Source organism: Oryctolagus cuniculus, chromosome 9 (genome assembly GCF_964237555.1).
Source record: "Oryctolagus cuniculus chromosome 9, mOryCun1.1, whole genome shotgun sequence".
Lineage (NCBI taxonomy): Eukaryota > Metazoa > Chordata > Mammalia > Lagomorpha > Leporidae > Oryctolagus > Oryctolagus cuniculus.
Genome location: NC_091440.1, coordinates 99,722,405 through 99,736,954, shown reverse-complemented (window position 1 = coordinate 99,736,954; position 14,550 = coordinate 99,722,405). Strand labels below are relative to the sequence as shown.

Sequence of the window (14,550 nt, the reverse complement as noted above, 5' to 3'; positions counted from 1 at the left end):
AAAGGGTATTGACTTGGCCCAAGGCCATGGCTGAGATTTTCTTAAGGGGATGGGGGAAGGGACCGCCTTAAGAAATAATCCAGGGCAAAATCGATAAAGGCTTTGGTGACCTGCGGTTGGTAAAGAAGCGGGAAAGGGGCAGAGCTCTCCTCTGCCAGCGGCCCCACCCACAGCCTGGGATAGGAGGGAGGAGGCGGAGCAGCCCTGCTCCCAGGCCAGCCTGGACCTGGCGCCTGGGGGCCCAGGAAGCAGACAGGGTCAGTGCCCCAGGCCCAGAGACACAGCCCTGCCATCCTGGGAGCCTGTGGTCCTGCGGCGTCCCGGGCCCCTTCATGGTCTGCGGGTCTCGGCACAGTCTCTCCCGGTGGCTTCCTGGCCACCTCGAGCGGACAGAGACCATGTCTCAGCTGTGTCTCTTAGCCATGTAGATGATTTGCAGAGCCCTGGGAGCCCCTCCACCTGCTCCAGCTGCCTCCCGGGACTTGGTGTGCCTCTCCCTGCAACACAGCACAGCTGGCCGCCCCTGCACTCAGCACTGGGCACTCGGCTCAGTCAGCCTGGAGACTTGAGTTTATTTCTAAGGCTGCTGCTGCTCTGCCCAGCTGAGGGCAGCCCGCAGGCATTCCTGAAGGCAGGTGCATAGCGTGGCCGGAAGTGAACGGGGCAGGGGCTAGGCTGGACCCACAGAAGGCCCAGGTCCCCTGCTGGCTGCCGCCCCTTCCGCTTCTGTCTTCAGAGCACAGACACACCTATACAACACACCTGCACTCACGCACGCTCATACGCGTATGCACATTCACACCCAGTGCACTTACAGCTGCTCACAGAGGCACATGCCCACACGCATTCCCCACACAAACACCGTGTGAGCACGCACGTGCTCACACACGCCCACAGCACACGCATGCACACACATTTCTGCACACATGCACACTCACACATGCACACACACACACAGGCACAACATAATCACACACAGGCGGCTTCCTGGGGCCACACCGGGAGGAGGGGAGGTGAGCCACAGGAGCGTCCTGGGGTGCAGCAGCCTCCAGCACCGCCCGTGCTTTACGGCGCACGGTGGATGACTGTGAACCCAGTCTCTCCCTCCTCAACCCCGAGGACAGCGTGGGTTGGAAGTTTCAAGATTATCACCATCCAGGAGCCCACCAAGAGCTGCCGCATCAAAACGCGAGAATTCCCAGGGACGTGGGAGTGGGAGCGCTACCAGGAATGGAGACCAAGTGAGGAACAGAAGATGCTCCCGGCGCCTAGGAAACCCAGGGGGATGGGGGCTGGACACACTTGCTGTGTGTCGCGGTAGGCAGCCCGGTGTCACGCCCTCCGTAGTTCCCGGGGCCAGGCACCGATCTAGGCACCAGAGAAAGCGAACACTCCGCCCTGGGGGAGACAATGATCGGAGAAGAGTCAGAGGGATAGTGGGGTGTGTGGGATGCCAGGGCGAGAAATACCAAGGAGGACAATCCAGCAGGGATGGCAAACAGGAGGAGCCAAGCTAGGATTGCATTTGAAAATTTTACTTACTTGAGACACACAGACGCCAAGAGTTCCCATTGCTGGTTCCTGATGGCCAGGTCTGAGAGCCAAGAACTCCCAGCCAGGTCTTCCATGTGGGTGGCAGAAACCCAATGACCTGAACCATCACCCACCTGCTGCCCCTTGGGGTCTGCATTAGCAGGAGGCTGGAGTCAGGAACCCGAAAGGAGGCCGCACACCGGGAGAAGCCGAGGCTTGGATCACAGGGACAGAGGTCCTCGCCATGGGCAAGCAGGCCCAAGCAGACACGCCACTCTCAGCCCGTCTGCCCTTCCCTGAAAGCAGGACACAGCCTGGGCTCAGGGGGCAGAGACTCCGGCGGAGTCCAGTGCTAGCTGCAGTCCCCCAACACACTGCAGGGCCAGGACTTGCGCTGCTGTGATGCGAGCAGAGGGAAGGCGGCACAGGTGGCACTGCCCCCTCCTCCCCACACGCGGCTCCTTGGTGAGACCAGGTCTCCAGCACCACAGTGCCTGGGCTGCCGGGGTGGGGGTGTGGCAGTGACGAGGAAGGCCCCAATGGCCACAGGCCCCATGAGTGCTCGTCGAGTGCCGGCACCACGCTATGTCCTTGACCCTCTGCCCGTGATTCTACTGGGGAGGAATGGGAGTCAGAGGTGTGATGGGCACTGAGACCATGCTGGGAGCACACAGCCAGGCTGGCTGCGCCCTCAGCCCCTTACTGCCTGGCCCACTGGGTGGGGCGTTCACACCACTAATCTGTCATCCCGCAGACTCAGCGGCTACCCCTGGGTGCTGACCCCTCTGCATCCTTCTAATCTGATGGGGGGCTACAGGCGTCCTGATCTTTACAAAGATTTACTTATTTGAGAGGCAGAGTTACACAGAGAGGGGAAGAAAGAGAGAGAGAGGGAGAGAGAGAGAGAGAGAGAGATGGAGAGAGAAAGGTCTTCTATTCTCTGGTTCACTCCCCAAATGACCACAAAGGCCAGGGTTGGGCCAGGCCAAAGTCAGAAGCCAGAAGCTTCATCCAGGTCTCCCACGTGGGTGCAGGGGCCCAAGCACTTGGGCTATCTTCTGCTGCTTTCCCAGGCACGTCAGTAAGGAGCTGAATCGGAAGTGGAGCAGCCAGGACACCATATATGGGTTCATATGGGATGCCTGTGTCACAGGAGGCAGCTTTATCTGCTATGCCACAACACGGGCCCCATAAAATAAATCTTTAAACATAAAATAAAATGAATCACCTTGCCCAAACTGTCCAGTGAGTTCAGGCTCTCTGGTCCTGCCTCTTTTGTTAATGGGGTAGGACCTCTCTCCTGGTTTCAGTTATTTCTAGAAAAATGAGGATCAGCCTCAGATGTTTCTGGAAGCCCCTTGGAGCACTGCCAGTCTCTGTCTCCTGTTGCGTCTGTCGCTTCTAACGTGTGTGCTGGTCCACCTGCTGTGACTGCTTCCACAGGGCCCCAGGCTGGGTCCGGAGGCTGGACTGTTCCCCCGGACCATGGCAGCCCGTGGAACACGAGTTCACCAATGACGGGAGGGACTAGTCACAAAATGCGAAACTCCAATTCCGTTTCTCAGCAGGAAAACCTTGCATTGTCTGCGTATGCCCCACCACTCAGGGGAAGCCATGGACTCTCCCTGAGCTGAGCAGGAGCTGGTGGCGACCCCAGGTCAGTGCAGTTTGAAGCCGTGTTTTCCACTGGGCCCCTCCTTGGATGATGCTGGTACTGGGTGCACCGCACATACAGGCACTCAGGGGCCCTTCTGGGTCAGAGCACAAGTTCTGAGCGGGCCATCCCTTGCAGACCCTGGCCTGGCTCCCCAAGGAAACACCCCCACACTGACCGCGCCGGCACCCCTCCAGCCTGCTGTGGCCTGGGGTGGGGGTGGCGGCTCGGCTCCTGCTGCTGCTCCCTGTACACCTCGCCTGTTCCAACACCTCTCTCTCTAGCTGGCATGGGCCCTGGTTATTTTTACTGACAGGGCCAGGGTTTTGTGAACTGCATTGCCAGGCCACGGTGGAACAATTCTAAATTTAAGCGTGTGTGATTTTGCAGGCCCAGGCTGTCGTGCGGCTGTGGGACTTAGTCCCACTGCAGACTTGGCTGCCTGGCCAGGAGCCCTTCTGACACTCCTGGCGTGGACTCCCCAGTGCGAGCTGCCCGCAGCCTTCAGCCGTCCGCCTGTGCACGGCCACAGAGGTGCAAGACCAGGGAGAAGTACAGGCTATTGGGACTTTCCTAGGTTCTCCCAGGAGCCCTTTCTACTCCCTCCTGAGCAGCTGGGGAAACCAGAGACCCCGCTGCCTCCATTTTCCTTCTCGGTTTTTCTCAGTCTTCTTAAAATAAAGATCCATTTATTTAAAAGATATTTATTTGAAAGGCAGAGTTAAGGAGACAGAGAGATCTTCAGCTGCTGGTTCGCTCCCTAAATCGCCCCAACCACGAGAGCTGGGTCAGGCTGAAGCCAGGAGCCCAGAGCTTCATCCGGGTCTCCCACATGGGTGCAGGGGCCCAAACAGCTGGTCCTTCTTCCGCTGCTTTCCCAGGTGCATTAGCAGGGAGGTGGAGCAGCTGGTACTCGAAACGGTGCCCATATGGTTTGCCGGAGCCACAGGCAGCAGCTTAACCCATTGTGCTTCAGCGCCAGGGCTGGCTCAGTCTTGTCTCGCTGTGCAGTCATGGCCTCTTGGCTGACCCCCAAAGAACTGAAATGCTGCACATGGCAGCAACTGGGGACCCGAGTTTTCAGCGACAGTCACCTTCAGAGGGCAGCCGGGGAGCTCCCAAGGAGACAGGCGCTCGAAGCTCTGTCTTGGCTGTTCCAGCCCTGGGGTTTCCCTACACCCCATCCCCACCTCTGTACACGGTCCCTCTGCTCCGAGCAGCTCACGTCCCTGACTCTGCGTGTGTCCTTCCTTCCGGCAGGCCTCCCGCCTCCTCACTGCACTGTGGGTTCAGGGGAGTATGTCCCCATCCAAACTCATGTTGAGCTTGGTCCTCAGGTGGGCGGGACTGCGAGGTGGGGCCAAGTGGGAGTCGCTTGGGGCACCAGGGGGAGCACTCCTGAGTGGACGCATGCCCTCCACCAGGAGGGAGGAGGCCTCGCTCTAGAACAGGGCTTCTCCGCTGCTCTGTCTCTTCTGCACGCACCTGCTTGCCTTGCCTCCTTCCACCCCGAGCTGAAGCAGCAGGAGACCAAGCAGACGCAGGCGCCGTGCTCTGGGACTTCCCAGCCAGCAGAACTGGGAGCCGAATACATCTCTCTTCTCTATAAATCACCCCATCTCAGGTGTTCCGTGACAGCCACAGGAAAGGACGGAGACAGACCCTGGCTGCGTGGCGCCATAGGGAAGCAGGACAGGCAGAGCCTCCGCAAGGGACTGTAGCCTCCAAGGGCAGGTCCTGAGGTGGAGCATGGCCGCCATGCCCTGGGAGCAGCAAGGAGCCACTGCGAGTAGGGCAGGGAGTGGGAAGGCAGGATCAGCAGGTGCAGGAACCTGACTTCTCCTCTAAGTAAGGTGAGCAGCCACCAGGAGCTTCCGAGCAGGAGGGCAACAAGAGCTGACTCAGATTTTCAGAGTAGCCCTCGGTTGCTGTATGCAGTAGGCTGAAGCGGAACAAGGGCAGGGTGGGAGGCGGCCACCAGACCTGCCCGGCAGGAAACAGGGGGTGGGGGAGGGCTCTGCAAACCAGGCAAAGCCGATGTACCAAAGGACTTCTTGGAAAGGTGTGGTTGTAGAAGACACACAAGGGCTTAGAAATCCAGGACTCAGGAGCACTGAGCTGTTACCTCCGTTCATGTCAAGAGAAGGGAGTGGCCACCACGCCTCAAGGGGCCGCAGGGTGCAGGGGGCCGTGGCATTGGATTGAGGCACACAGCCAGCAGAGGTCAGCTCGCCCTCAGCCCTGCCTCCAGGCTTCTGCAGGACCCTCTGTGGGCTGAGGCCCATGGAAGCCAGATGGCCATGAACTTCATCTGGGTGGCCCATACAGAGCAGCCCCCAGGGGGCTTCCTTCTCACCATCCCGAGACCCCAGTTCGTGAATGCCTCTTCCTCCATTAAGGCTCAGCTCGAACAGTCCTTTCTCTGGGAAGCCACTCGGGAAAAGCAGTGCTCCCCAGGCACTGAGCTTGCTTTAGCTGAGCGACTTCCTGCACAGACTCTGCTGGCCTTCACTCCGACCCTGGGGAACACATCTCCAGGGCCTGGGGAAGAGCTGATGCCCAGAAAGTGCCCTATGGATGTGGGTGGGGGTGATTATGTTGTAAAGGGCTGCAGACGCCAACTAGATTGACCCAGAGAAAGTTGGAACACCCTTTCTCTTATCGTCCTTAGAAATAAAAGCACAGGGCTGGCGCTGTGGATCACTTGGTTAATCCTCCACCTGTGGTGCCGGCATCCCATGTGGGCGCCGGTTCTAGTCCCGGTTGCTCCCCTTCCAGTCCAGCTCTCTGTTGTGGCCCCGGGAAGGCAGTGGAGGATGGCCCAGGTGCTTGGGCCCTGCACCCGCATGGGAGACCAGGAGGAAGCACCTGGCTCCTGGCTTCAGATCAGCGCAGCGCCGGCCGTAGCGGCCATTTTGGGGGTGAACCAATGGAAGAAAGACCTTTCTCTCTGTCTCTCTCACTGTCTAACTCTGCCTGTCTAATAAAAAACAAAAATTAAATTTAAATAAATAAAAATAAATAAAAATAAAATAAAAAAAGAAAGAAAAGCACTACATCTACAAGGAAGGATGCTTCAGAAAGCTTGTAGATGATGGAATTTAACATAAGTACATTTTGTTTTTTAAAAAGATAGATACATCATTCATGATTTTTGGAAGTCTTCTCATATGCATGAATTTCAATTTTTTTTACACCAAAGTGAATGTTAATTCTCTTTTCCACAAACTTTTTTGAAGTATTCATGAGAAGTGACTGAGGCCACTGTCACAGGCGGTGAAAGAATTCACCAGCGCAGAGCGAGCAGTTAGATTTATTAAATACAGTGCACGAGAGCACAGGCAGATGAGAAAGCTAGAAACTGACTGCTGTTGCCGCATTCACTAGAATTTGAAGAGTAACAGTAATCTCTTTTTAGTTAGGGTGAGTTTTCCCATGATTTAATAAGTTTCCCTAGGCAGATGATTTGCATTTCTGAGCAGAACCCTTAGCCTAGGGACCTTCCCAGTCTGCCAAGTGCCTTGGTGGGAAAATCTTCCTCAACCCTACAAATTCAGGAATAGATGGATGAGCCCCTGAAGGTTCTGAGAGTCAAAAATCTGTCTTAAGAATTGATAGTGGGGCCGGCGCTGTGGTGTAGTGGGTTAAGCCATACAGGTACCAACCCAAGTCCCAGCAGTTCCATTTCCAATCCAGCTTCCTGCTAATGTGCCTGAGAAAGCAGCGGAGGATGGCCCAAGTGCTTGGGCCCCTGCACCCACGTGGGAGACCCAGAAGAAGCTCCTGGCTCCTGGCTTCCACCTGGCCCAGCCCCAGCCATTGGGGCCAGTTGTGGAGTGAACCAGTGGATGGTAACTCTGCCTTTCAAATAAAATAAATCTTTAACAAATGAACAAAAGAGAATTGCTTGCTCCCTTAGCCCTATGCTATACTCCCAGATTTCATTTTATTCCTGCTAAGAAGCCACTTCCCTAAAGTTATGCAGCTTGAAGGATCTCTGCTCTCCCTACTGCCTCCCCCACACCCCACCAGAGTCCCTAGTGTGTCGTAGATTGCAGTAAGAGAGGCCAAGGCCTGGAGAAACCAGGATTTCCCGGAGTCAGTGGTGCACAGGTGGGAGCTACTGAAAAGGCATTTTGCCCTGAGTGGGGAGGGTGCCCTTACAAGGTGTAGTTCCTTGGTAGGGCTTCCAGAAGCCTGTCGCCATTCTAATACACGTACACGTGCTGGGGTGGGGGTGCTGACTGTGCGGGACCCAGGCAACCACTGTGTCTGTAAAATGAACAAAACAAGCATGGCTAGGACTTCGTTTTGAGAATTTTTATTTATTTGTGAATTGATTTATTTGAAAGGGGGCAGAGAGAGAGAAAGAGCGAGAGAGCACTCCCATTTACTGGTTCACTCCCCCAGTGCCTGCAACAGCTGAGGCTAGTCCAGGGCCAAGGCCGTAAGACGGGAACTCAATCCAGGTCTCCATCCAGGTGGGAGGATTCCAATGACTTGAGCCTTCACCACCTGCCTGCTGTAGGCTGCATTAACTGGAAGCTGGCATCAGGAGCAGAGCAGGGGCTGAATCCAGGCACTCTGACATGGGATATGTTCATTTTTTTTTTTTTTTTTTTGACAGGCAGAGTGGACAGTGAGAGAGAGAGACAGAGAGAAAGGTCTTCCTTTGCCGTTGGTTCACCCTACAATGGCCGCCGCTGCCGGCGTGCTGTGGCCGGCGCACCGCGCTGATCCAATGGCAGGAGCCAGGTGCTTCTCCTGGTCTCCCATGGAGTGCAGGGCCCAAGCACTTGGGCCATCCTCCACTGCACTCCCGGGCCACAGCAGAGAGCTGGCCTGGAAGAGGGGCAGCCAGTACAGAATCCGGTGTCCCAACCGGGACTAGAACCCGGTGTGCCGATGCTGAAAGGCGGAGGATTAGCCTATTGAGCCACGGCGCCAGCCAGGATATGTTCATCTTAACTGATGTGTTTACCACTAGGCTAAATGCCTGCCCCAGATAGGACTTTCTAGAAAATTCTCACACTTAACACATTAAGAGCAGGTCAGAGGATGAAGCATGTACACTCTCTATCTCTCAAATAAAGAAAAAAAAAAGTAGATCAGAGGGGCTGGCGTTGTGGTAGAGTGCAATGCCAGCATCCCCTATGAATGTTGGTTTGAGTCCTAGCTGCTCCTCTTCCAAACCAGCTCCTTGCTAATGCACTGGGAAAGGAGCAGAATATGGCCCAAGTGCTTGGGCCCCTGCACCACGTGGGAGACCCAGAAGAAGCTCCTGGCTTCCACCTGGCCCAGCCCTGGCCGTTGCGGTTATTTGGGAATGAACCAACAGATAGAAGATCTCTCTCTCTCTCTCTCTCTCTCTCTCTCTCCCTCTCCCTCTCCCTCTCCCTCTCCCTCTGCCTTTTTCTGTGTAACCCTGCCTTTCAAATACATGTGATAAATCTTTTTCCAAAGAAAGGGTAGGTCAGAGTCCTTCATGAGCAAGGTGCTAGAACAGGGTGCAGGGGCAGAGTCTGTGGGACTGGAAGTTTGTATAATTTGGGGGTGCTTGTCTAGAAGATAAAAAACGTAAGTCAGCCATATAAAATAGCGATAGAAATGGGTATTTATTACAGAAAGCAGGGTCTTGACGAGTTATTGTCCACACATGTTAGTAGTAGCACTATTCACAGTAGCCAAAAGTCAGAAACGATCCAAATGCCCGTCCAGGGTTGAGTGGACAAGCAAAATGTGGTCTATCCATGCAATGGAAGGCTATGCAGCCCTGAAGAGGCAGGAAATTCTGAGACATGCTACAGCATGCAGGGAGCTTAAGGGCACTATGCAATGTAAGGCAAACCAGTCGCCAAAGGACGTAGGAGTCCACTTACATGGAGCACCCAGAGGGCCGAGAGAGGGGAGAAGGGGAAGTTACCGTCTAGTGGGTATGGAGTTTCAATCTGGCAAGATGAAGGGTTGCAGGAATGGATTATGGTGGTGACTATACCACGTTCACCGCGACGTTACTTAGTAACACTGACCCGCGCACTTAAAATGCGTCTTGTGTGTGTTTTGCCACAATAAAAGATGAAAAATGTAAATATTTACTTAGAATTTTAAAAAATTATTCCAAATTACAAGTTGTTTGGTTCTGCTTTACGAGGGAGTAGTTGAATGTCTTTCTCCAGTGGGCTTGATCATGAGGCGGGGAAGGCAGAGGTGAGGGCCAAACAAAGGGCTCCCGTGGGCAGATCCCAGGGGCTTCCCAGGACTCACACCTGGCAGGGTGGAGGGGTGGGGCAGAGTCTGCTGCTTTCTTGCTGTGTCCCTTGGGCTGGGGCTCAGCCGGTTGAGGGCTGGGCAGAGGGGCTGGGCAGTACCGAGCTGCTCAGGAGGGTCTGGGGATGCTCCATCACCCGCCTCCATCCAGCAGGCGGCAGAGCCGCCTTGCGTACCCCCGATTACAAATTGTCAGAAGCAAGCAAATGCCACCAAAACCACAAGACCTAGGCAAATCAATCCCATATTCTTTTTATATGCTAACTGTCCAGCTCACCTCTGTAGTGTTTTCCAGATTCGTAATCCCTGAAAGAATACACAAAGTTAATCTGAAATCCAGGCATTCATAAGAACAGTTCAAATGTATTTTAGAATTGCTGCCAAGCAGTCCTGAGCCACATATCTGTGTAGCCAGATTACTCCGATACAACAATATTGGCTTACTGATGAACGTGTGTGGGAGTTTTGTCACCAGAACACTTGCTTCTTCAACCGTTCCACTGCGTCGGTGGCGACTGCGTGTGCCATTTTGTGGGAACTACCAGATTTTGTCAAGACAGCATGTCTCTGTTACACAGCAATTTGATTCGTGGAATGCACATAACGTACGGTGCCACACATACCACGCCTGTAGTACTACTACACAAGAATGTTGATCAATTCTTCTTTGTGTAATTCCCATCAGATAAGAAAACAAGGGCCAGCACTGAGGTATAGTGGGTTAATCCACTGCTTGCAACACCATCATCTCTTTTTTTTAGTATTTATTTATTTGAAAGTCAGAGTTATACAGAGACAGAAGGAGAAGCAGAGAGAGAGGTCTTCCATCCAATGGTTCACTCCTCAGTTGGCTGCAATGGCCGGAGCTGTACGGATCTAAGGCCAGGAGCTTCTTCCAGGTCTCCCACATGGGTGCAGGGGCCCAAGGACTTGGGCCATTTTCCCCTGCTTTCCCAGGCCATAGCAGAGAACTGGATTGGAAGTGGAGTAGCTGGGACTTGAACCGGCACCCATATGGGATGCTGGCACTGCAGGCAATGGCAGTGCCATGGCACTGGTCCCACCAGCATCTCTTATGAGTGCCAATTCAAGTCCCAGCTGCTCCACTTTCTTTCCAGATCCCTGCTAATGTGTATGGGAAAGCAGCAGAAGATGGTCCAAGTGCTTGGGTCCTTGCACCCTGTGGATGACCTGGATGGAGTCCCAGGCTCCTGGCTTAGGCCTGGCCCTGCCCCAGCCATAGTAGCTATCTGTGGAGTGAATCAGGGTATGGAAGATCTGTGTGTGTGTGTGTGTGTGTGTGTGTGTGTCTGCCTGTCTCTCATTCTGTAACTCTGCTTTTCAAATGAAAATAAAATAAATCATTTTTTAAAAAAAGACAACAGCATATATTGTGTTTGTAATTGCACTCATTTAACATCCACTATTTTCCTAATTTCTGTCTTGGCCAAACTTCAATGAAAACCAAGTTCTCTGCTAATAATTATTTTTAATTTATTTATTTGAAAGTCAGAGTTACACAGAAAGAGAAGGAGGCAGAGAAAGGGGGTGGGGTCTTCCATCCACTGGTTCACTCCCCAATTGGTCGCAATGGCCAGAGCTGCACTGATCCGAAGCCATGAGCTAGGAGCTTCCTCTGGGTCTCCCATGTGCATGTGGGGGCTCAAGGACTTGGGCCATCTTCCACTGCTTTCCCAAGCCATAGCAGAGAGCTGGATCGGAAGTGGAGCAGCCAGGACTTGAACTGATGCTCATATGGGATGCCAGCGCCACAGTGGCGGCTTTACCCTCTACACCACAGTATGAGCCCCTGCTGATAATTTTAAAGGGTCCCTCAAAAAGTTCATGGAAACTGGAATTAAAAGTAAGTTTATGGCCGGTGCCGCAGCTCACTAGGCTAATCCTCCACCTAGCGGCACCGGCACACCGGGTTCTAGTCCCGGTCGGGGCGCCAGATTCTGTACCGGTTGCCCCTCTTCCAGGCCAGCAATCTGCTCTGGCCTGGGAGTGCAGTGGAGGATGGCCCAAGTGCTTGGGCCCTGCACCCCATGGGAGACCAGGAGAAGCACCTGGCTCCTGCCTTCGGATCAGCGCGCCGGCCGTGGTGGCCATTGGAGGGTGAACCAACAGCAAAGGAAGACCTTTCTCTCTGTCTCTCTCTCTCACTATCCACTCTGCCTGTCAAAAATAAATAAATAAATAAATAAATAAATAAATAAATGTAAGTTTAGGGGCGAGCGCAGTGGTGTAGCGGGTAAAGCCGCTGCCTGCAGTGCCGGCATCCCATATGGGCGCCGGTTCGAGTCCCGGCTGCTCCACTCCAATCCAGCTCTCTGCTATGGCCTGGGAAGGCAGTACCAGGTGGCTCAAGTCCTTGGGCCCCTGCACCTGCTTGGGAGGTGCGGGGGAGGCTCCTGGCTCCTGGCTTTAGATCGGTGCAGTTTCAGCTGTTACAGCCATCTGGGGAGTGAACCAGTGGATGGAAGCACTCTCTCTCTGCCTCCCTCTCTGTGTAACTCTGACTTTCAAATAAATAAATGAATAATTTTTTTAAAAAAAGTAATTTTAGAGGGAGGTGTTGGGTGTCCTGGTTAAGATGCCGCTTGGGATGCCTGTGTCTCCTACCTGAGCGCCCGGGTTTGGGAGCTGACACGACTTCTGATTCCCCGTTTCCTGCTCACGCACAGTTTGAGAAGCAAGTGATGGCTCAAGGCCTGGCCCCTTTCAGCCTGTGGAAGGCTCAGGTGGAATTCCCGACCTCCGCGTCAGCACGGCCCAGTCAAGACAGTTGCAGGCATTTGGGAAGTGAATTGGCAGATGGACAACCTCTGTCTGTCTTTCTCTCTCTTTCAATTGAATGCAAATAAATACAGTTATGATAACTAACTGTATAAAGTAAGTTTATTGAGATACACAAACTTTTGAAATCCGTGCGTGACTTTTTGTAATACACATTTTGCATGAACTTTTTGAAGATCCCTCTTTTGCATGGATTTCTTTCTCTCCTTTTTTTTTTTTTTTGCGCAAGAAATAAATTCATCTTTTAATTCCATTTCCACCCACTTTTTGAAACATCACTGTATTTGTTTCACCTTGGAAGAACTTCTGAGACTGGCTGCTAGCTCAGTGCTTTGCAAGCCTCATCTTCACTTCCCCCATCACATGCGGCCAGTGATGGACGCTGCAGGACACAGCCACAACCTGGCTCTGCCCCGGCCCTGCCCTTGGGAGTTATGATGCAAGGCATTCTGGGCATTCCCAGAGGCCTTTCCTACGCAAGGATGGCAGGAGACACCTTGTCTGCACATGGGATGGGACTTGAGTGACGAATGTATCCCACCAAGACCAAAGCAAAGATTTTCCCAAGTTAGCTGGATCCCCCAAATGTCCACAGCCACCCAGTCATCACCCCACCTGGGGCAGGCACAGAGGAGCCGGCAGGATGGAGAGGGACGGAGGTCTTGCCCACTTGGGGTTAAACTGTCTGACTTCTGTGTGTGTTACACGTGTTTGGCCACAGGAACAGGTTGCTGGGCCACTCCCGAGGAAGGAGCCTGTGGGATGAGAGGCCTCGAGCTTTGTCGGTTTCTCAGCGAACGCGAAGTCCAGGAATGGGGCCAGCACTGTGGCGCAGCAGGTTAGGCTGCTGCCGGCAACAGCGGCATCTCATGTGAGCGCCGGTTCCAGTCCCGGCTTCTGGCTTATGCCGGGTGTTGTGGCCATTTGGGGAGTGACCCAGTCTCTCTGTGACTCTGCCTTTTAAACAAATAAATAAATCTTAGGGGGGGGGGGGGAGGAAAAGTTCAAGGAAGAAGGGACTTATCAATGTATTTTGATGCAAAAAAAATCAAGTGTAATTTTTTCCATAAAGCACATCTTCCATGAACTGTTTGAGGACTGCTCACGTGTCCCTAGGCCAGGGCCAGGAGCAGGTGAGATGTAGGGGTGCTGTTGGTGCTGTTTGTGATCTGGGCATGAAGAACCATGCCTGGACATGTGAGCCAGATCCCACTCCCAGCCTCCTTGGGCCCCTGTGCCTTGGGACCCCTGCAAAGCACAGCTGACGGCGTGGCCCCCTGGATCACGCTAAGGGATGGACAGAGGATTGGTGACAGCAATCGGTCAGCCCCAGCAATGCATGAACTTGGCCATTATCTTTCTCCTTGTGAGTCCAGATGTTGCTGTGCAAGCCCAGGGCTGCCCCTGTAGAGCACAGGGGTGCTATGGCCCCTGATGGCAGGGGCTGAAACCAGGATAATCCTGCTGAGGTCACGCCCAGCCCTCCCTCCAACCCTGGCCCTGCTGTCAGGCGGGGATTAGAGGAGAGGCCAGTGGATTAAAGGGACTCATTCTGTCAATGCTTCTCCTGCTGCAGGCCCCCTGGCCGGAGAGGCAGGAAGAGCCCTCCCCCTGCCAGGCCTGGCGGGGTCGCCCAGCGATCTGGGTGTAGGGTAACAGACTGAGTGACCTCAGGGTGGGGTAGGGGGGCTCTTGCCTCTCCCCAACCTGATCCCAGCAGGAGCACCATGCCTGGACTCCCCTGGCCCCACCCAAACCTCAGCCCCCCTCACGGCGGCATCCCCTGCTGCGGGCGGCCAGGGCCCTGGGCCCTCCTGCGGGAGACAGTGATCATCTTGTGGCTGCTGCTGTCCAGCGCGTCCCTGCCCCCAACCTGGGGGCAGACCAAGATTCCTCTGGAAACGTAAGCATCAGGTGCACCCCGACCCCCAGGCCCTCCCGCTCCCTTCCCATGGGCAGACCCCAGCTCTGCCGCTCTGACCCTCTTCCCCAGGGGCTTCTGTCCTGCTGGGCAGACCTTCCTGTCCTCTGGATGCACTGCTGGTTTGGGAGTCTGCGGGCAGTAGGTCATGGGGGCAGGGCGGGGAGGTGGGGGAGGCATAGCCTCCTGATGCCTCCAGCTCAGATCCACCCAGCCGGCTACCTGCTTTATCCCACGTCAGTGTGACCTCCCCAAGGGCCAAACAGGTAACAGGTCTTTATTATTATTTTATTTTCTAAAGATTTATTTTATTTATTTGAAAGGCAGAGTTATATAGAGAGAAAGGCGGTGGGGGAGGAGAGAGAGAGTCCACTGG

General features: G+C 54.3%; 1 protein-coding gene across 4 annotated transcripts in view; it reads left to right on the top strand.

Annotated features, from left to right (window-relative positions):
* The first annotated feature begins 13,802 nt into the window (after positions 1-13,802).
* The window catches only part of CACNA2D4 (calcium voltage-gated channel auxiliary subunit alpha2delta 4), a 107,826-nt gene continuing 107,078 nt past the window's right edge, over positions 13,803-14,550 (top strand). For 2 of the 4 annotated variants that reach the window (XM_070049273.1, XM_070049274.1), the window contains exon 1: positions 13,803-14,156. In XM_070049273.1, coding sequence (XP_069905374.1) covers positions 13,981-14,156 — 176 coding nt within the window. In that variant the 5' untranslated portion in view covers positions 13,803-13,980. The remainder of the gene's footprint in view (positions 14,157-14,550) is intronic. The other 2 variants (XM_070049271.1, XM_070049272.1) reach the window with 2 other exon arrangements.